We start from the raw sequence: 20,935 nt of genomic DNA on the forward strand, positions 1-20,935 counted from the left end.
AAGTATGTGAGACTCGTGTTGGTTAGGGATAATCTACGCTCTTCTAAATATCTGAGAATAAGATGGTGGCTCCTTCCCTAGAAATTGAAGTTTCAATCCTCCGTACCCACATTTATTGTGCTAGAAAAAATTAGACTTAATTTAGTTATATTTTTATATTTACATTTGTTTATCAATTCAGTAAAAAAACAAAATGTTGTGTATACAATAATTTTGAAATTGTTTAACACGGAAATTTATATAGACGTTATATAGAAAATTTTCGTTTTTTATAGGAATCAATTATACATTGAATGTAATTACCCACATAATTCCTTTGCAAAAGAAATATATACACGAAGAGGGAACATAAATTAACTGGATCGGACCTATTGGGCTTGAGTTAAGATTGGGCCGTTGGCCCAGAAGTGAAAAAGGCCTAAGAGAGAAAAGCAATAAATGGAAAAGAAAAACAGAAATATAATAAACAAATATTATGTTTTGGCGGGAATCAATAGAGCGCGAAACGGAGTTCTCCGCCATTGTCTTCTCTGCAAATCCTCGGCCGACCTGTATCAGTTTCTGTAGTAAGTTTTTCGCTCCCGCCGTTTCGCTTTTTCTCTTCATTCATTGCTGATGTTCAAATCTGAAGTGTCGTCTGTGTAATCTTAGGTTTGTTTCTGAATCTGTAATTGTTTTTTTAGTTTCTTCAGTTTCTCCCGAAGACGATGAATGAAATGATAGAGGAGGTAATTATGTTGATGATCGGACTTGAAACGTTGCGTCTAGCAGCTTTAATTTGATTGATTTGTGTTGCAAACTTGTTCTAGGGTTTCGTTTTATATTCCATAGATTTGTGTTTCGAACTCTTCTTTGTCCCTCTTACAAACATGTTCTAGGGTTTCGTTTTATAGTTGATAGATTTATGTTACGAACTCTTATTTCTCCCTCTTACTCTATTCCAAGCGATACATGGTTAGGACAACGCACAAATCTCTCTCTCACGGTCACTTTGCTATTCTCTCCCCCTCACCTCCTAGTTCCCTTCATCTACAGGCCTCGAGCAGCCGACACTACGGATTCTTTTAGCAAAAATGTGGCGGGCGAGTAATATGGTTTATGGAATCTTGATTGTCTAGATACTCGAAAGGCCTCGCACACAATGTTAAGGTCAATTGGTTTTTGTTAGATACAGAGAATTAAGATCTACATTTTTCATTATCTATCCCAATCTTGTGGAAGCCTTCTCATGGTTGCGTTAGGTTTTATGGCTTTCTGTATATACAATATTTAGTTAGTTCATGACTATTCAATGTTGGGATTAATGGTCATCTCGACAAGTGGTTAGACATAGCCCACTTAATACATTTTGATTCATTTTTGGAAGATGGAGCAGCAACTTCCGAATGGAAGTGGAGCCGATGCAGTTTTACATCTTCGGACAAACTCCTCCATTTCTATTGCATATCATTCACTCTTTGGTCCACATGATGATTTAGTCCTCCTTGAGGTCGACGAAAAGCTTCTGGAAGAAGTTCTCCACCAACGGTAAACAGGGGTGGCCTTAAGTTACTTGCTAATCTCTTAGAACTATTTGAATTGGTCTAACTTTGGGGTTTTCTTTTCTCAGAGTAAGCATCAGAGGACAGCCAGAAGAAGATGCCGTCTTTTGCACTAAGTCAAAAACTTATGGAATAAAATATGTTGGAACTTCCAATTCTGTACTCCTCATACCCCCATCAGGTCGTTTGGAATATTATGAGAATGATCTTGATAGCCATGGGAAGGATAGCAGTAGGAAAGTTGCATCTGTGATCAAAGTTGCTCCTGGCATCATGGAACTTGTTGAGATTGCTCCCAGGATTGATAAGCTTAAATTGCTTCTCTCAGAGAAACCTTACAGCTTAGCCGATGAGTGGGAAAGCGATGAGGTGGACAAATATGAAAAAAAGCTGTATAATTGGGATGATCTTATCAACAAGATTCAAGCTAGCGATGATGAAATGAAAGCCGGATTACAAGAACTTTCTGCGGTTGAGATTGACGGGTACTGGAGAGTTGTGGATGAAAAATACATGGACTCCATACTACAGATGCTTTTGCATAACGCAGTTTTGAATGACTGGTCACTGGACGCACTTAATGAAAATGAAGTTATGAAAGTTATGGAAGTAGATGGCTTTCCTGAAAAGCTTGTGCGTCATTGTCTCCATGTTTATGGCGATAAATTGGATGAAGATGAGTGCAAGAGCTGTTTATGGAGATTGGACCAAAAACGGGTATGTGTGCATTTTGCAAGAGAAGTCTTGAGGAAGGGAAAGATGAAGTTGGAGAGTTTCATGGATGAATGGACACGGAAAATCCCACTAGGAATGCGTGCTGTCTTTGACCTGTTGGAAGGTGAAGTTCTGACTGAGAGGATCGGTGTCGAGACATGGGTTCGCGGTTTCAGAGTTTCTTCATTGCCATCAAATCCCGCTGAGCGTTTCTCCATTTTGTTTAAAGAGCGACCAAAATGGGAGTGGAAGGATCTGCAGCCCTACATCAGGTTTGTTTGTGTCTTATTGATTATTTGTTACTTATACAGAAAGTTTTAACAACTGTATTGTGATTTCCAGGGATCTTACCGTTCCAGGTCTTTCATCAGAGGGTTTGCTTCTGAAATACACCCGAAGAACCCAACCGAACCCCAATTCAGAACCTGTGTTCAGTGCAAGATGATGATATGATGTGCCATGGCCTCACTTGCTCCTAATGACAGGTTTGGTAGATTGTTCAATGTCACATCTGGCTTAGGCTTATCGTATTTATGTACCCGAAATCTTGCAGTTTCAATGGAGAAATCTACTCGATCGCGATCACAGACGACGTTATAATAAGTACCCTTTAACTTTGCATGGTCTAGAGGGCTCCATTACTCCCAGAATAGAGATCCAAAGGTTCCCCATTATCAGAAGTCTCTATTTCAGTTTCAGGCATGGAAAGGGAAACCTTGAGGAGAAGCAAATTTTTAATGTGCTCTCAGAGTTTGTATAAGTCAGATCAAATGGCTATTGGAAGGTGAAAGTAGGGAAAAAGACCTGCTCTAAAGGTTTCTACTTTCTACTTTCAAAATTAGCCTGGCCCTGTACATAGTCTTTTGAAACAAATTGTGTGTGAGAAATGAGAATCAAACATTTTCATGAAATTTTAATATCTGGTTGAAGTTTTGAAGTTCTAAATTTTCAACGTTTCCTCGATGTCATTGTCAAAATATTATAAATAATGTAAAATAAATATCATGAGATAATATTGAAAACGTTTAGAATGAGAATTTTGTAAAGCAAATGAGATATATTGTCTTTATTTAAAAAATAAAATGGGGGGTGTTGGAATTAAGTTGTTGAAACTAAATCGGAGGTTTCAAGTAATTATATGGTAAGAACTTTCAATTAATTAACTACTTAAAATATAAAAATAATTTGCAGTCCAAATAGTTTATCAGTACATGAATATGTTGGCGTGAGGTATTAGAGGTTCAAATCTTCACTTTCATGCATAATGTACTATTATATAACTTTTTTTTTTGTTGGATTCACTAAATCGTAGGTGAGGGATTTGAACTCACGATCTTTTAATGAAGTACAAGTGCTAATTACGGTTGAGTTAATCTATTTGTGAAAATTTTGTTGAACTGAGAAAAAAAAATAATTACGTAAATATTATTAAATTACACGAACTTCCTAAAATTCTTCGCAATCAATCAATAATTAGCATATTAGCTTGACTTGATAAATTCATTTGAGCTTTTCGGAAGCCCATTAGAAGTTTCAACAGTCCAAAACCCTAACATTATGGGCTTAAATTGGGTCAATCAACCAAAAGCCCAGCCCAGCCAGTACAGTTGCTGAAACATAAGTTTTGGCGGGAAACCAAAAGTCACTGTATAGTCATATAAATAAAGACGGCGTCTTATCTCTCATCCTTCTCCGATGAACGTCCGATGCCGGTTATTCAGAGGAAGGCTCAAGAGCTTCACTTGTGATATAGCCTCGCCTCGATCACCATGCCTCCAAGGAAGAAGCCTAATTCTTCTTCTAAGAAGCTCAATTCAAATCAGCAATCGCAGCCTTCCAAGTTCGGCATCCAACACTTTTTCGAGCGCCACTCTCAGAATGTTGCGCAGTCACAAAAGCTCACTTCACGATCTTCCGATTCGAAAACTGATGTTTCTAACTCTTTGAAACGTGGAGCTGATGATCTGAATGCGGCAGCGGTTGATTCAAAGGGCGCCGCTGCGGCTACGGCAGCTCAAAAGTCAGAGTTGCGGGTGCTCCCAGTGAATGATGCAGTTTTAGCTTCTGAAAACCCTAAGGTACCGCAGGGGAATGATGCTAGCTGTTCATCTCTGAATACGACGCCTGAGAATTTGGTTACGGCTGTTCGGAATGATGGTGATGATCATCCTAATGAGGTGTCTCCACAATTTTCCAAGTCCGTGTCCCTGAAGCGCTTCAAGTTCTCTCCGGGGATGGTAACTTTATAATTTTTTTCTTGTTGGCCTCTGTTTTTGTTTTAGAATGTTTAGAATGAATTTTACTTACGAGAGTAACAATGGTGAATAGCTGATAAAGCAAAGTCAGGATGATGGGAGTGATGAGATCACATGGAAGATATCTCCAGTAAACGTAAGGCTTCAGGCTGCTTCAAAGCAAACGCCAGAAACTATAAGAGTTCTGGCGAATTCCTCGAGGCTCAGTTCTTTGAGAATTCGACAGTGCTCACGAAATAAGGTATTGATATTAAGTTCAAATTGGTTATCTTGACGCAAGGATTCACTAACAATGATCCATACAGGCTTCTTCAGTAGAACCCGAGAATTTGGAGCAGTTAAGTTCACCAGAGTTGAGACCTTGTCAAAGATCAGTGGTTTCGTTAAATAAGACTGGATTGAAAAGGTTAAATCCTCAGCATGATATGGAACCTAATGGAGTTGCGATTGATAGTTTGGGTGGCTCTGGAGTAAGTAACAGTCAGAGTCCATTCCGGACGCCCCCATCTTTGTCATACTGCGATAAGGTAACAGTTACTTCATAGACTGTATTTCCTGTGCTTGATAGGTTCTATGAAATTGTCAGTTACAAATGTTATTATGTTTCTGCCGGGTGGACTGTATAATTCATATACTTTATGCCCTTATTGATCTGTAGATTGCCAATGGCGTTGAATGTAATGAAGCACAGAATCACCCTACTTTAAGACCGCACAAAAAGGTATTAAGATATAATACTATTTGTTGGCCTTTATGATTTGACATCGTTCTGTTTGGTCCAAATTCCAATCAGCAGCCTTACCTGGTGGATGATTTTCCTCATTTATTGAACTAGTTATACTCGTTAGTCGAGCAATTTTGTTTTTATATTTACTTTACAGCTACATTTGATGCATTATTGGTTCTTTATCTTTGCAGGCATTGCTTGATCTTTTAGATCAAGTAGAAGATGTCATTGCTGTTGATACTGTGGCTTCCATCGACTTGGGGGTGCATTCATCTAAATTAAAAGGTAGAAATGGTAACAAGTTGACTACTAGAGTTGATTCAGCAACAACGCAAGTTACTAAAAGTCTTCCAGACACAGTGATAAAGAGACCCCCTTCTGATTTTCTTGTCTTGGAGGTATATTTCACTTTTTCAAACATTGTTCATTTTCAGGATTGCGCATCTTTTAGTTGCTTGTTGATTATTTGATATTAACACATTGATTCTATCTATTCCAAAGGTAACTGAGAAGTGTGAGCTGGATGCTACATCTGGTGGTAGACGCTCATATAAGGTTTCTTCTAAGCGTTATTCACTGATTTCTACATTTCCTCACTATATCAAGTAAATTAATAAAGGTAATTAATTAATTTCAGGTTCTTCGTCTGCTAAATGAGCAGAGTGGAGAAGAACGGGCTGTATATCTTTGGGAAGACTGGTAAATACATAAATATATTGTGCTGCTGAGGCATGTAACTGTGCTGCAATTTCTAACTGTAAATTATACTGTTTTCTCGTCACACAAAATCAAAGCCTAAAATCAACTTGAAATCTGACCAAAAAAAAAAAAAAACGTCGGAAGAGTATATTTGCTCTTTCGTGATTAACATTCCCATTTTTCTTAATGAAGCTTTCTTAAATACCTTCTTAGTCTGAAGATCAGATTGCATCACAGTAGTAGTGATGAAAAGCTTGTTGTTCCTTCATTTCTGTTTGACTCCAGCATGTCCTCAGGAAGAAACGAGACTTTTACTTGTTACCTTCATGAGATTGTTTCTTGATTTTGAGTTCAAACTCTAGATCCCAATAAATGACTATTGAATCAAAGACAAAGACTTTTATTTTTACTAATTATTGTTGTCTAAAAAGTAAAATTAGAATAATAGTTTTGAAACCATAATCTCTAATCTTCTTCTTGAAAGCCTTTCAATACTGAAGGTGAATTTGTTTATTAGTTACCTACAGTTTCTGGTTTGAATTTTCTTTTCCATTTGTTTGTCAGGTTTGACAGTATTATTGCACCTGGAGATGCTGTGAATGTTATTGGTGAATTTGATGACGAAGGAAGGTGTCACGTTGACCATGACAATAATTATGTTATCCTACACCCAGATATACTTGTCTCTGGAACTCGGGTAATGTAATTCCTTTGCCAAGTACTTGGCACCTCACCCTGCCTTTTGGGTCATGGTGCCTTTGAGCTATTGAACAAAGTTATGATTTGGCAATCATTCATGATTAATTGTCATATTTACCAATCCCAAATGATTTCTAGGTTGCTGGTCATTTGACTTGTCCGAGAAGGAGTGTTCTTGATGAGAGGCTGAAATGTAACGAACAGTCAATTTCAGCATTACTTGGTACTTTGCTGCACCAGATTTTTCAGGTTTAAAGCTCTATCATTACCTATTACTAAGAATAGATTCACAGATACAAAATTATTAATAATACACTCGATGTTTGTATTTATTTATCTGTATGTGTTTATGATTGTCTTTTTAATTCTTCTTAACGCTCAAGCTTTTAGCAGTTACCAATCTAGCACATTTTAATTCATCTTGCTTTGAAGGCTGGTCTTATGGAAGAAGCACCAACTGTCGCCTTTTTGGAAGAGGTTTCAAGAACGGTGCTCCAGAAAAGTATGGAAAACGTGTATGCATGTGGAGGTGATCATCTCTTTAATATGCATTCTTTTGGTCATGATGGTCTAGAGGCAAAGGTGCAATGGATGGCTTTTAATATCTTTTAAAAGGGATGCAGAACTTGCTGTTATGGAAACTTTTTCTGCATGTATATATATCTGCCTCCATTCCATGCAAATGGATCTAAAATACGGATTTTTTTCACGTTGTTTTTTCCAGTGTTGTTGAAGCGCACCCGGGCGCTCGCCTCAGGCGAGAGGCGAGGCGATTTCCCCCAGGTGCGCCTTGCAAGGTGCCCAGGCGAGCGCCTTCAATCGGGCGCTCGCCTTGGTGCGCCTCGGTGCGCCTTTGTGCGCCTCTCGCCTGAGGCCAGGCGATCGCCTCATTGAAGTGAGGCGATCTGCCTTATTTATTTTATTTTATTTTAATTTTTAATGTGTTTTTTTTAAAAGAACCTTTCTCCCTCGCGAAATACCTCAGTCCACAAACCCTAACCATTCTCTCTGCCTCTCGACATTCACCTTCACCACCCTCAATCTTCGGCCATCGCCCACTCCCGTCTCCGATCATCACCGTCGCCGCTCCCGTCTCTGACTAAACTTATTGCATTTGGTTGTTTTATGTATCTTGTTGACATTTACTATGACACTATTTTGGTATTTATTTTTTAAACTATGTTTACTATATAAATTTATGCACTATATATATAATTTTTATTTATTTATTAAGGTGCGCCTCGCTTCACTCGGGCGTCGCCTTTGTATCGCCTCTCGCCTCAAGGCGATCAAAGGGCTTGTCGCCTTGAGGTGCGCCTTGCGCCTCGAAAATACTGGTTTTTTCCACTTTTGTTTGAAATGCTACACCTGAAGTATATGACCCAGTAATTTGGGCGTTAAGGCACACTGCCTAGAACTTACGAGGCTAGAGCCTCTAGGCCATTCGATTAACTTGTCGGATACTTTATGAAATGAATATGTTTCCCTTAAAAAACATCTCATTGGTACTTTGAATCTTTGCTTCAGCTAACTGCAGGATCAGATTTCTTGCATTATTGAATTCTCTCCCTTTTTTTTAAGTGCCATCACATATTTCAATGTATACATCTGCTAAATTTATTGCATTTAATATTTTATATAAGTTGTGAATAATAATTAATAATTTGAATGATTCATTTTCCTTACATTACCTTGGATGCAGCAAATGAAAAGGATATACGCAAAACCATGAATGAGGCGATTCCAAAAATGTTGCATTGGATCACCCTCTTCAAATGTTCCATGGTGAGAAAATATCATGTTTAATTGCCTTTACATTGTCCTTACCCAAACATGGAGCTTTGGTTGTTAAATTACCAATTCCTCACTTCCCATTCCTGATGATATGAATTTTTTTTCGAAATTTATCTACACTGGTGTATAAACTTGATAATGCTTTCATAGGCCATAGCTCTGGATTTCTGTCTTAGATTAAAAATTCACATGGTAATATTTACTGAATATAGACTGTGATGTTATTAAACACGATTTGAGTTTCTTCTTTGTATGTCTGTCTTCATTTCCATCTTGTGTACTGTTCATGTATTTTAATCCTACGCAGGTAGTTTGATGGATTAGATATTGCTTTATAATTATTACTAGGTTTGAGTTTGACATTGTCATTATGAAACAATTATGAATTCTTTTGTAATAATTGCTTCCACTGATAGCAGGGTTCTAAAGCACCAACTATTGAGTTTAGATCTAATGATGGTCCCAAGAAAGTTAGTATATCGGAGGTAGGTCTTGTGAGTGCTGTTTCTACCATTACTGCATTTTTTTCAGTATTCATCTGTATACTTCCTCATCTAAGTATCTGTCCAACAGGATGCACCTAACTGACGTGAAGTGCTTGTTTCAATGTCTGTATGAACCTATATTCTTATTGAAGCTTTCATTTTTAGGTAATTGATATTGAGGAGATGGCATGGGCTCCCAAATATGGCTTGAAAGGAATTATTGATGCTTCTGTCAGGGTAAATGTAACGTCAAATGATAATAAGCGTGCTGAGAATGTCATGCCTTTAGAGTTTAAAACTGGAAAAGTGCCAGCTGGCCAGGCAAGTATGTGATTCCTTTAAGTCATATTTGTGCATCAAGGGTTCCGTGTAGGATTGGTCTTGTTTACTGTGGACCAATCATTTTTTCGTCGTAATTAGCATGGCATGATAATACTGATCTGTTGTGCAGTCCTCCATGGAACATTCTGCCCAAGTGATCTTGTACACACTGCTTATGTCCGAGAGGTATGTACATCTTACTTATTTTCTTTTTAAATATTTTCCTAAGCAGTGGCAAGCTAGAAATTTTTATGATAAAAATTTTACATTTTAACTCTTTACACGTATAATATTTCAATCTGAAAATTTAGGGGGAAAGTTAGAGAGAACTTCAAAATTTAACTTTTTTATATAATGTTTAATCTAAAACTTACCTGGAGGGGAGAAATTCCCTCCTCTCCTTCGCTGCATCCCTGTTCCTAAGACTGTCCTATGGGTGACATTTGAATTGCCTTTTCTTTGGGTTGTTGTTCTTGTTGTGTGTGAGAGAATGATTAAATGCATTCTGTTATTTTGCTCTGTATTTATGTTAGGTACCAGAAACATGTTGGTCGTGGTCTCCTTTATTATCTCCAGTCGGATCAGACACAGGTAAAAACCATATTCATCTGAAAGTTTGTTCTTCCCTTTGATGGAAGGCTGTTTAAATTATATCAAACTTGTGAAGGGAATCCGGGTTCAAAGATCTGACCTGGTGGGGTTAATCATGCGTCGGAATGAGCTTGCAAATAACATCCTCAAGGCATCAACTGCACAATTACTTCCCCCTATGTTACAGGTATGGCCACTCCTAGACATGGTTCTGCAGATCTCTACTGATCACTGAATCACTGAAAGTTAATCTTTTTGCTATAGATTCAAAGTGTGTGCAAAGGATGTCGCCATCTTGATGTTTGTACCATTTATCATAAGGTATATATATTCTAAATACAATTCTATAGTGTTAATTTGTCTTCATTACCATGTTGGTTATACATAACTGTATGCTCTAGGTCTTCCCATGACAAAAATTTGCCTTAAAGCATTCGCATTATCTAACAGAAATACTCTGTGCATGGTCACTGTAGTTCAGTCACCTGATATAGCTCTAATTAGAAAGTTACATTACCATTCCTAACCCAAGTTCACAATAGTTTCATGCTAGTCATGGGAGATTATAATCTAAAAACTGTTGGTGAATCTTGGAATTGGCATAATTCCTGCAATATTCGAGAGAAGTAGAATATTTAATAACCTTTTCATTACCTCTAATGAATTAGTTGTTTCTGGTGGGACATTACTTGTTTGTCGACTGACGTTATTTTTCGTTTTTCTCTTTATATTTTAGTTGGTAGTTCACAATTTTATATACTGCAGATGCAAAATGGAAGCAAAGATAGTAGTGGGCTTGGAGTTCTATTTGACTCCCACACGGATCATTTGAAAGCTTCTCATGGTACTTTCTTTCAGCATTGGGAAAGATTGATTGATTTAGAAGCCAAAGAAACGGAGGTTGAAATTTTAAGTGATTTCAAATGTATCATATATAATATTCAATTCCCATGCTTATTTATGCCAATGCTGAGCCCACTCATCTACGATGTTCATTTCTTCAGCTTGTAAAGAGGGGAGTTTGGCACTCACGTAGTGTGGGAAAAAATCAAATGTCTACCTGTATTTCTTCTCTTGTTCTTACCACGTTGGATGAGCGACCACATTGTACTTTTGAAAAGGACAACCGGATCATCTATCGTTTTGTCCGTCAAGATTTGTCTTCACCGTGTTTGAAAGATTCAAATGGTGATAGTTCAAACACTGATACTTCAATAAATGAAATGGATAGTTCACTTAGAGTTGGAGACTATGTGGTGAGGCCTTTTCTCCTTGAATGTTGAATTGATTAATATTGTTTAATCACTTGGGTGGAAACGATTTTGCATGTATTCTGTACTGATCACTAGCCTATGTTACAATGATAATTCATAAACTGAAATTAGTTAGAGGTACTAAGCCCGAAGTTATCATTTCCAGAAGTAGATTTATTTCTTTTATACTTTCCTATTTATTTTAACATTTAAAGGGAAAAAGCTCAGCTTCTAGCTGTCTTTATGTACTTCCAATTGATTTTGGATCTGTTGGATGTATGGTGTCTACAAGTCGCTAGCCGGATATCTGCTCCTGAATATTAGAAAGATTTAACCATGTTCATGTACTTCAATTTATGGATCACCTGTCATTCTAAATTCTTTCTTACACGTTTTTTATCTTCCATAATATTTCTTCCAGTAACTAATAGGCGATTTCTTTTGCTTGTATTTTAGATACTTAGTACAGATTCTGGGCATTTGACCCTAGCAAGTGGTATTATAACAGATCTAAGCAGTCTCCATATATCTGTAAGAAAATTTCCCTGGTTTCTTTCCCATTTTCTGATGCCACGAGCTGGAAAGTTTCACTACTTACTGGAGGCAACTATAAATCACAGTACTGTTAGTGATCGAAGACATTTTTGTAGTCTCTTCCTTTCAGATGATTATATGGTTTAAAACTTGTAGGTCTCTTTTTCTAAGCGCCTACGTTTGCCTGGAAGCACTCCTTCTACAGAGGCACGTGATCTTTTGAAGCAAGTTTGGCAGATTGACAAGGATGAATTTATGACTTCGTTTGCAATCATGAGGTACTAACTTGATATAATTGTTCTGCCAGAAATTATTATCAATTTCTTCCGGTTGTAACGTCAGCTGCTCCCAAACATAGTAATGCAATATTCTGCTCTCATGTTTATTTTGTTGCTGAAGGTTTAATCTTGTACAACTGTTTCTGCAAGGTGAACGAAATGCTCATCTTAGAAAGTTGATAGTAGATCTTTCGGTAAATGCTCATCTTGAAAAGTATTTGTTCATTGTCCCCTTAGATATTCTTTATTTATAGGCCTTTTCACTTGTAGGCTCCAAGATTTGACGGTGGATGCATATTCAGCCAGGATCCAGCAATATCTTATATCCGGTCAGAGAAAAGTTTAAATGATGACCAGCGTCGAGCCATAATTAAGGTGTTTCTGTAAAAATGTTTCTTCTGATGCTAACTTGACTCTCCTACTCTATCTCTCCTTCCCCCTCTTCATTTTCTGGTTTTTCTTGAAAGACAAGCTATTCTGACATGAAATTGTTACATGATTATCTTAGATACTTACAGCAAAGGATTATGCTCTCATTCTAGGAATGCCTGGAACAGGCAAGACGTCCACAATGGTTCATGCTGTGAAGGCTTTGTTGATGAGAGGTGTATCCATTTTGCTCACATCTTACACAAACACTGCTGTTGATAATTTACTTATCAAACTGAAATTTCAGGTATTCATTTCAACTATTTTCATCTTTAAAGGATTGAAAAATAATGTTTCATTATCTCTCAAAAGAAGAGAGAGGAAATGGTAAAAACTTCCATTTATGGTCCCTAGAATTATTTTTATCTTTTAAAGATTGATACTATTGAAATACTGGGAAGCCTGTTTTTTGAGTCTGTTGTCACTGTTTTCTTTTTCTATTCTTAAATTTACAAATCATCCAACAAGGCATGATATTTTTGGCCCCTGTGACTTACATGTGACTCCGCACCATTAATAGATCCTTGAAATTTATTTCTTTTTTTTAAGCGCCCATCACCTGAGTAATACTTGGATAATCATCTTTAAGCTTCCATAAAATGACATTTGCTAGGGTCGAGGTCGAGGATGGAAATGTCATCAATTAACATGTTGGAGGTAGGTTTTTTAAGAATTAGTTGGAATTTTTTTTATCAGAGTGCAAAACTAAAATTATTAATGGTTGTAGAATAGTCGGCACAAGTTCCTCGTTATATATATAATTTTTTTTACTTTTTTGTGGCTTCGTTGTTTGGTTTCGCTTGTGTTTCTGTGAGGTCTTCTTTAACAATAAAGATCTCTTAGTTTTATGTACATGTATCAAAAGCATAAATCAGATTCTTTCTCAACTCTAGTCATCTAGTCACATATAAAGTATCATGCAAGTTGGCTTACTCTTGTTGATTTATCACCGAACTGCAGAACATTGATTTTATACGAATTGGGAGAATTAATGCAGTGCATGAAGACATTCGCAGCCATTGCTTCTCGGGTCTGATTTTGCCTATTATGTAGTTTTGTTTGTATCTGGATACCTGCTCTTCTTTTTGTAACTGGTAATAGTTATATTTGACAGAGTTGAACATACAAAGCGTGGAAGACATCAGAATGAGATTGGACCAAGTCAAAGTTGTTGCAGTTACTTGTTTGGGGATAACTAGCCCCTTACTTGTCAATAAAAAATTTGATCTATGCATAATGGATGAAGCTGGACAGATCACCCTTCCAGTATGTAGAACAGCGCTGTTTGTTGCAAAATTTTATTTTGGTAGTATGATGATATAGTGCACATTGACGATCAATTATTTTTGCGATTAGTTAGCACATGTCTAATTGGTAAATAATTAGAGAACTCGTTGTCCTTCATTTCTTTTAGTACTAGCATGTCACAAACACCTTCACTGACAGAAGGTAGGGTCTACTTGTATTTCAAGAAATTGCCAAGAGCATAAGACTAAATGATAGCAGAAGCCAGAGGATGCATGGTCACACGCTTGATAAAACAAATGCTGTATTTTATAAATTGAAAATCTTTGTCATGATTTTGTCCAATCTTGTCAACACCAGTATGAGATATAACTCTATATTGATAACTCCAAATTGCAACATCTTCCTAAATTGTGTTACAACAAAACATAATTTTGTTGTATATAAGGTTATTTCTAGAGAAGCCTTGTTGGTGAAAGGCTACATTCCACTTTCATTTACTAACAGGACAGCATTCATTCAATTTCATGTATGCTTCATATAAGATTTCTAAAGTGGAACTGAGTTTCTGATATCCATCTCCTTCTACAGTTTCTGATATCCATCTCCTTCTACAATCATTGTTCGTATTTCTTCTATTGGCTATAAATGAAATTGTAATTTATATAATGTAATCAAGAGTTACTGAAAAAGGGGAATATCTTTGCATATTTAATTTTTATATCGACCCATCAGGTTTCCCTTGGACCTTTGATGTTTGCTTCAACATTTGTCCTTGTTGGCGATCACTATCAGCTACCTCCTCTTGTTCAGGTGTTTATCATGCATTGTCATTTGGATTTTTAATTAAATTTTTTTTTTTAATGATGTTGCACTTTTTAAAGTTATCATTCTCATTTATTTCTAGAGTACAGAGGCTCGAGAAAATGGAATGGGGATAAGCTTGTTCTGTAAGCTTTCAGAAGCACATCCTCAAGCAATTTCAGCATTGCAAAGCCAGGTTCTTTTTCTTTTTATATTTTCAGCATTGCAAAGCAATTTCAACTTTATATTTCTATGCTGCCGACATCAATTTACTAGGTTTCTTTGAGTGTAGTATCGCATGTGCCGAGAGATTATGGAATTATCAAATGCCTTGATATATGGAGACAGATTGCGTTGTGGTTCTGAAGAAACAGCGTACGCAAAGCTTGAGTTTTCTAGTTTAAAGTTGTTCCCATCTTGGCTTAAGGAGGTTAGTGATCTTATTATAACTTTCATGTTGTTTTATCTTTATCGACTGGGTTTATTCTGCCTCAATAAAATAGAACTTCGCCAATTTTTCCATGTGCAGACCGTGACGACAGACTCTAAATTACTACTTTGCTGACCATTTTTTTTTTTTTAAATTTTGATATATGATATATCGTCAATATACTAATTTGATGGGGCATCTGATATAGGGCAAGCAATGAGTTAAACATCCAACCAAATTTTGTTTCCTCATTTGTGGGCAGTTTCACATTAAATTTCATTAATTTAGTACTTGACTATTTGTGTTTAGAGAGTTGTCATCTTTACATTTGTTTGCTTCAATTCATCGAACTTAGTTTGTATTTCACTTATTTTTCCTCGAACAGCTATTTAAGCAGGACTAAAAAAAAGGTTGATCATTTCATGAAACTAAGTTTATGTCATATAAGTCGGTGATTTTATTTAATTTGAACATTCAAATGCTGCTCACTTCTAAAACTTCCTTGACTTAACTAATACACTTTCTATTCATGGTTACAGGTTCTAAACCCATGCAAACCTGTTATCTTTGTTTGTACAGGTTTCCGAGTATATTCTTTTTGCGTTCCAAATTTTGTTAATCAGTTTAGTTTTATCAGTGGTTCTAGTTTGTTAACTGAATCATGCCCAACAACTGTAGATCTATTACCTGCTTACGAGACAAGAGATCGCAAGATTGTGAACAACCCAATTGAAGCCAACATATTAGCAGAGGTAGAATCTTTACTTTGATATGTCTCTTATACTGCTTATCGGTTATCAATAAGATCGCTACTTTTTTTCTCAAGAAGATTGATACCTTGGAGCAGGGAAAGCTACATGGAATTTTACTGTGCGACACTCATCTCCATTTTCATAATTTTATAGGTGACGAATGGATTGCTTGATGGTGGGATTAGAGGGAATGATATTGGCATCATTACTCCGTACAACTCCCAGGCAAGCATCATTCGTCTCGCTATCAACATAGCCTCTGTGGAGATTCATACCATTGACAAATACCAGGTTAGACCAGTTATAAGGAAATTAGTAAAGTAATCATCAATTGTCATAAAATGATTAGATTGTCATGTGTATTAAAGTATAAACCTCAAAGATGTCTCATATTATTAGTGATCAAAGAACAGCTATTTATACAAGCTGTTGAATACATGAATAAATTACAATTCAGCCCATCACCTAAGCACTCAACATAACAAATACAACAGAAATGTAACCACCTATACAGATGACTCAATGTGCTCTCTTAACAAGGTGCTTTGTCAAAAGATTATGAATGTCTATAAAACCTTTGTTTATTGGACCGAGTTCCCTCCGAGCAATTTGTGATAAGTTTTAAATTTTCATGTGAATGTGCATTTTTTGGTTATTTTGTGTGAATAAATTATTATATCTTATTTTTGGTCCAAGTTGTCTGTTCTTCACGACCCATCTGTTTTCCTTTTTGGTTTGTTTTTTCTTTTTTAGGGAAGAGATAAGGACTGCATTTTGGTGTCCTTTGTTAGGTCGAGTGAAAATCCAAAGAGCTGTACGACCTCACTTCTTGGAGACTGGCATAGAATTAATGTGGCCATTACACGTGCCAAGGTTAGAAATCCACCTTTATCTGCCCACCTCCAATAAAAGGAAAAAAACCCTCATGTTTGGTAAGAATATTAACATGTAAACCCTTCTTGTCAAAATAAACCAATAAAGAAATAAAAGCGAGGCTGCTTGTAAGAGCTAAGCAATTTTCAAGTCATCAGTTTGATTGATGTATAATTGAAACATATTCTGCAGAGAAAATTAATCATGGTGGGATCACGTAGAACACTATCAAAAGTTCCACTGTTGAAGCTTCTAATCAAGAAGGTCGAGGAGCAATCAGGAATTTTGAGTGTAACAAAGAAGGATATTCGCCAAAGTAGCAAGCTTCGGGATTGCACTTCGACCGACTTGTTGTAAAGGTTTAACCCATCGTCTTGATTTTGTTTAATCATTAATCTGTGTTTAAAGTATGGCAGAGTATGGCAGAAATGTGTCATAATGGTATGAAAATTTTTGTGCATAAAAATAGAAAAAAATTGATTTAAATTTTTTATTTTGGTTCATTTTAGTTCCTTTATTTTCAAAACATATATTTTTTTCCAAAATATATATTTCAATTCCTATATAATATATATATATATATATATATATTTTTTTTGATGTTTGTAAACATTTTGATTCTTTTACTCGAAAGAAAATGATATTTTGATATTTTAATTTTGATTTTAATCTTATTTCTTTCGGACCTAGCATTGTACTTTATTCTTATAATAGAGTGTGTTAAAATTTTACCGAAGGGATTAAATTGATTACTTTTTAAAAGCACACATACTAAAATGAACATTTTAAAAATACAAAAAATTAAAAGTATAAAAATTAAAATAAATATTTTAAAAATATGTGAATCAAACAGATAATCAAAATAATTATAATAATAGCTAAAAAAGGTTGGTCTCAGTGAACGGTTGTAAAGGGGAGAGGAGCAGAGGCTTTACTAATGTCATGTGTGAAGCACAGAGGAAATCTTGTCTACTTGCGAAAGGTACTTTCCATTTCTGGAAGTTTTAGTGATACTGCTTGCATTGCTAATTCTTTTCAAGTCTCCATCTGATACGGCCAAAGCAATTCACTATCACAATTGCTGGACCCTTCACTTTATTTATTATTTGTACTCTCGACGGTCCAAAATCCAATGTTCTGAAATGATTTTTTGGAATATATAAAATTTAAGTAGTTAATATAAAAAAATCATACGATTACACTGCCACTTTGTGTCAGTGATTTCAGCCGAGCTGATGCTTTCCCTTCTTGTCCTTATATTGCATTTTATTCTTTTTAATTGTAAACTTCTATTACAAAATATATAAATAATTGATAGATACTAGGCACTTGCTGACTGCTGCCCTTTCTCTGCCAACAAAAACCAGTGGGTCTGGGTGGGAGTATTTTATTTTTATGTTACATTTTATTTTTTTTAGTTATAACCTTTTATTACAAAATAGCCTTTTTTTCCCGATAGTTGAGCCCATGCAGGTAGTGGGGCAAGGAACCCATGTATGGATCCAGGGTTAAAACATATTTTCTCAACTAAAAGTCTGGATATTTGAATCTCCGCTCAGATTAGTTAAAGAATATTTTTCTTGTCATAGGAATGTTCAGACTCGATAAATCAATAGTCGCAAACACTTAAAAATATAGTTAGCTTATTATCAATGTCTTTTGGATTGATGTCATTGTTATCCTTGTGGTGTTGTAGTTTTCTAAATCTATTTTCAACTATGAGGTAACTAGTCAGTTTTTTTTTATGGTCAAAATTTTATTTTAACCATGTCAAGACAAAGCATCATTCAGTTCTTGCTGTGTCTCATTTCAACTTTATTGGTAATGAACAAAGACTTGTGTCCAAATCCAATATGATTCTCTACCACTTCCTAAAAATAATTCATGTTGAAAATGACTTCGTAAAACCACCGAGCATATTACAATAATTTCATTCAGACAAATTGATTGAGACAAAAATGCCACTTGAAAGGAAATTTCCCGTACAGCCTCATATGTAATTTTCTATTAAGGTCTTTCTTTTGTTTTTCTAACTTTCTTTGATTTATAGGGATCAATAAATCTTCTGCTTGCTTTTTGTGTTCTAGTTTATGTGGTTGGTATTGGTACCTAACTTTGTGATATCCTTTCAATATGATTTCATCTCCTTTTTAGATTTAGATTTAGATTTAGATTTTACTTAAAGAAAGACCATTTCAATGGGAACTTCTTTGACCTTCGTATCATTTTTGCTTAATATTGCTAAGAAAGATTCTATGCCCATTGTGTTGGAATTTTAACTAGAGAGTCGAGTAGAATCTCACAATTTTAACAAGTCTTAGGTTTGTGTACCTTGTATTTAGGCTATAATGTGTAACATGCATTTAGTTTGAAAGTCTTGTGATTTGCAAAATTAAATGTGTAGTGTGTGAAATATGGCTTTCAAAAGCTAAGTTCTATGTTCTATGTAGCTTGGAAATTTTTAGAACCTGGAATTTGTTTATAGAAAAGGGCTGCAATGGACTATAAAAGTGATGGGTAAGGATCACATGGCCTTGCAATTTTGCCAACTTTATCTACCATTTTAGTGGTTCATTCTTTAGCTTCTCTCTCCATGAAATGATGAAATTCCACATGCTACTCCCAAAACCTGTCCCGTATGTCACTTTTGGGGAATCTGTGAAAGATAGATTTCTTTTTCTTTCTTTCTTTCTTTCTTTTCTCTTTTTTTTTTCCTTTTCTTTTTCTTTTCATCATTTTCAAATAGATTTCAAAATGACAAGTTTTTAAAAGTACTCGAATCAAAACAAACATTTTGAAGATACAATGATAGAAATACTAGAATGAATCAAAGTTGAAAGTATGAGTTAAAATAGATATTTTGAAAATACATAAATCAAAATAAACCAAATTTAAAAGTAGTATTAATTATTTATTATTATTATTAGTATTTTGAGGGAGGGGTGCAACTTGCAAATATAAAACTCTCTCTGCAACTTGGTGGGATTTATCCAACTCAAAATTTTGTTAATCAGCTCCACCTAACTCTTCTAGTTGATTGAGAGAACTTTTAACGAAGTGCATTGTTACAAAGTATTGTATTGTTGCTTTTTCTAAGGTCCATTGTTGTCCTGCTGCACTATTCATTTGAGGTGGGGAGGGGAAAATGGTTAATAGGAGTAACTTTTTTTTTCTATTTTGGTCTCATTTTATTAAAATGTTTAATAAAAATTTGATATAGGTGCATATTTTGTTCATATATGATATACTTAATCAATAAGTGTTTATACAGATAGGTGTTGGAAGCTACACATAGTGAATTAGTTATGTGCTGGATTATAAATGAGTTTAGGTTCTTTAACGTAGGGATTAAAACGTCTTTTTATGCCAAGTTTTGGACCAAAATCCGAATAATTGAAAATTGACTGCCTACAAGGTAGCATTTGGAAGCTTTAGAGATTAAAATAAAAAAGAAATGTAAATGATGTAGACTATCACTCAGGGTAGTGGCAAAAGGAGAGGCCTTGGAATTGGTGGAATAGTCTAATGAAGACATAAGACACTAAAATTGACTCAAATAAGTTGATGTGAAAGCTCGAGGCTTTTTTTTGTTTTTTTTGTTTTTCTTATTTGTTGATGAAAAATCAGATTTCTTGGACGTCAAGTATGAATATTCCTCACGATTCTATTATTACATCTTTCTAATATGGCTGACCCAAATTTACGTTTCATCACGTGAATAACTTTTTCTGTGGAATGCTTTAAATAATCGAGTAATAATTTGATTGGGTATGGATGCATTTTTTTCATTACATTGACCAGGTAGATATTATGATATTCAAATGTTTTTTTTTTTTTTTATCATCTTTGAGATGGTGATAAACTTGGGGTTAAAATCATACCTTGGTGTCTATGGTTGATTATATTTTACTGATTGACAATTAGGCTTTTAATCAAAATTCTTTGTTTATTTATTTATTTTCCATCTAAACGTTACCCTTCAGAACCACTGTATTTGTGTGGTCCTGTGAATAGTGCTTGAATTGGAGTTCCTGAATAAAATATGGAAAATATTACAAATTCTAATTCCAACCAGTAATGTTGCTCCATGATTAAGAAAGGACAAGGAATTGCCTATAAATCATCAAATCTGACTCAGAAGCACTCATTATTTGGGATTGAAATCTCAGCCATAAAAATATAATTAAAAAAAATCAAGATTTGCCTTGGAATTCTCTTTTTGGAGCATAACATAAGTTTTTATAATCAAATTTAGTAAAGTAGTATTAAAATTAGATTTTTTTATTAATCATTTTTGCATTCATTTCGTTATGATTTGAGCCAAACAAAAAGCATATATTTCTGCTTCTGCCCAATAGGAACAAACCTAGTGTGGAATCTTATCCTGCGGTCAGCTCAAATAAGATAATCTGGAGAAATTCTTATTGAATTAATTGAATTTTTATATACTTTTCTTGCTTATATTTGGCTACATTCAAAGTATTTAAGAATAATGTGGGATTTATACTAGA

General features: G+C 35.2%; 2 protein-coding genes across 18 annotated transcripts; both read left to right on the top strand.

Annotated features, from left to right (window-relative positions):
• The first annotated feature begins 464 nt into the window (after positions 1-464).
• LOC111016141 (zinc ion binding protein) lies at positions 465-3,192 on the top strand. 7 transcript variants are annotated; one of them, XM_088123676.1, is made up of 6 exons: positions 477-566; positions 684-728; positions 1,367-1,527; positions 1,610-2,527; positions 2,598-2,740; positions 2,809-3,192. In XM_088123676.1, exons 2-5 carry the CDS (start codon positions 708-710, stop codon positions 2,698-2,700), a joined length of 1,203 nt encoding a protein of 400 aa, XP_087979802.1. In that variant the 5' UTR covers positions 477-566; positions 684-707; the 3' UTR covers positions 2,701-2,740; positions 2,809-3,192. The 7 variants fall into 7 exon arrangements, with proteins under 7 accessions (XP_022147140.1, XP_022147139.1, XP_087979802.1 ...); XM_022291447.2 differs by lacking the exon at positions 684-728 and adding an exon at positions 1,036-1,149 and having other exon boundaries at positions 475-566; positions 2,598-3,192; XM_088123675.1 differs by having other exon boundaries at positions 2,598-3,192.
• Positions 3,193-3,929: 737 nt separating this feature from the next.
• EMB2411 (DNA replication helicase) lies at positions 3,930-17,655 on the top strand. 11 transcript variants are annotated; one of them, XM_088124295.1, is made up of 35 exons: positions 3,930-4,492; positions 4,584-4,751; positions 4,816-5,037; positions 5,169-5,231; positions 5,429-5,635; positions 5,739-5,792; positions 5,875-5,936; positions 6,501-6,633; positions 6,774-6,884; positions 7,068-7,164; positions 8,338-8,420; positions 8,849-8,914; positions 9,080-9,235; positions 9,366-9,421; positions 9,769-9,826; positions 9,903-10,013; positions 10,091-10,147; positions 10,592-10,726; positions 10,831-11,082; positions 11,536-11,610; positions 11,770-11,891; positions 12,013-12,085; positions 12,162-12,266; positions 12,400-12,567; positions 13,281-13,350; positions 13,435-13,586; positions 14,301-14,378; positions 14,473-14,565; positions 14,662-14,799; positions 15,339-15,378; positions 15,478-15,551; positions 15,705-15,842; positions 16,305-16,424; positions 16,617-16,783; positions 17,312-17,655. In XM_088124295.1, the coding sequence occupies exons 1-34, from the start codon at positions 4,025-4,027 to the stop codon at positions 16,779-16,781; spliced, it is 4,170 nt and encodes a 1,389-aa protein (XP_087980421.1). In that variant the 5' UTR covers positions 3,930-4,024; the 3' UTR covers positions 16,782-16,783; positions 17,312-17,655. The 11 variants fall into 11 exon arrangements, 7 of the variants coding, with proteins under 7 accessions (XP_087980421.1, XP_022147124.1, XP_022147123.1 ...); XM_022291432.2 differs by having other exon boundaries at positions 17,323-17,655; XM_022291431.2 differs by lacking the exon at positions 17,312-17,655 and having other exon boundaries at positions 16,617-16,927.
• The last annotated feature ends 3,280 nt before the right edge of the window (positions 17,656-20,935 follow it).

The sequence above is a fragment of the Momordica charantia genome (genome assembly GCF_013281855.1).
Source record: "Momordica charantia cultivar OHB3-1 chromosome 5 unlocalized genomic scaffold, Mcharantia_2.0 BLBB01000005.1, whole genome shotgun sequence".
NCBI classification, from domain to species: Eukaryota; Viridiplantae; Streptophyta; class Magnoliopsida; order Cucurbitales; family Cucurbitaceae; genus Momordica; species Momordica charantia.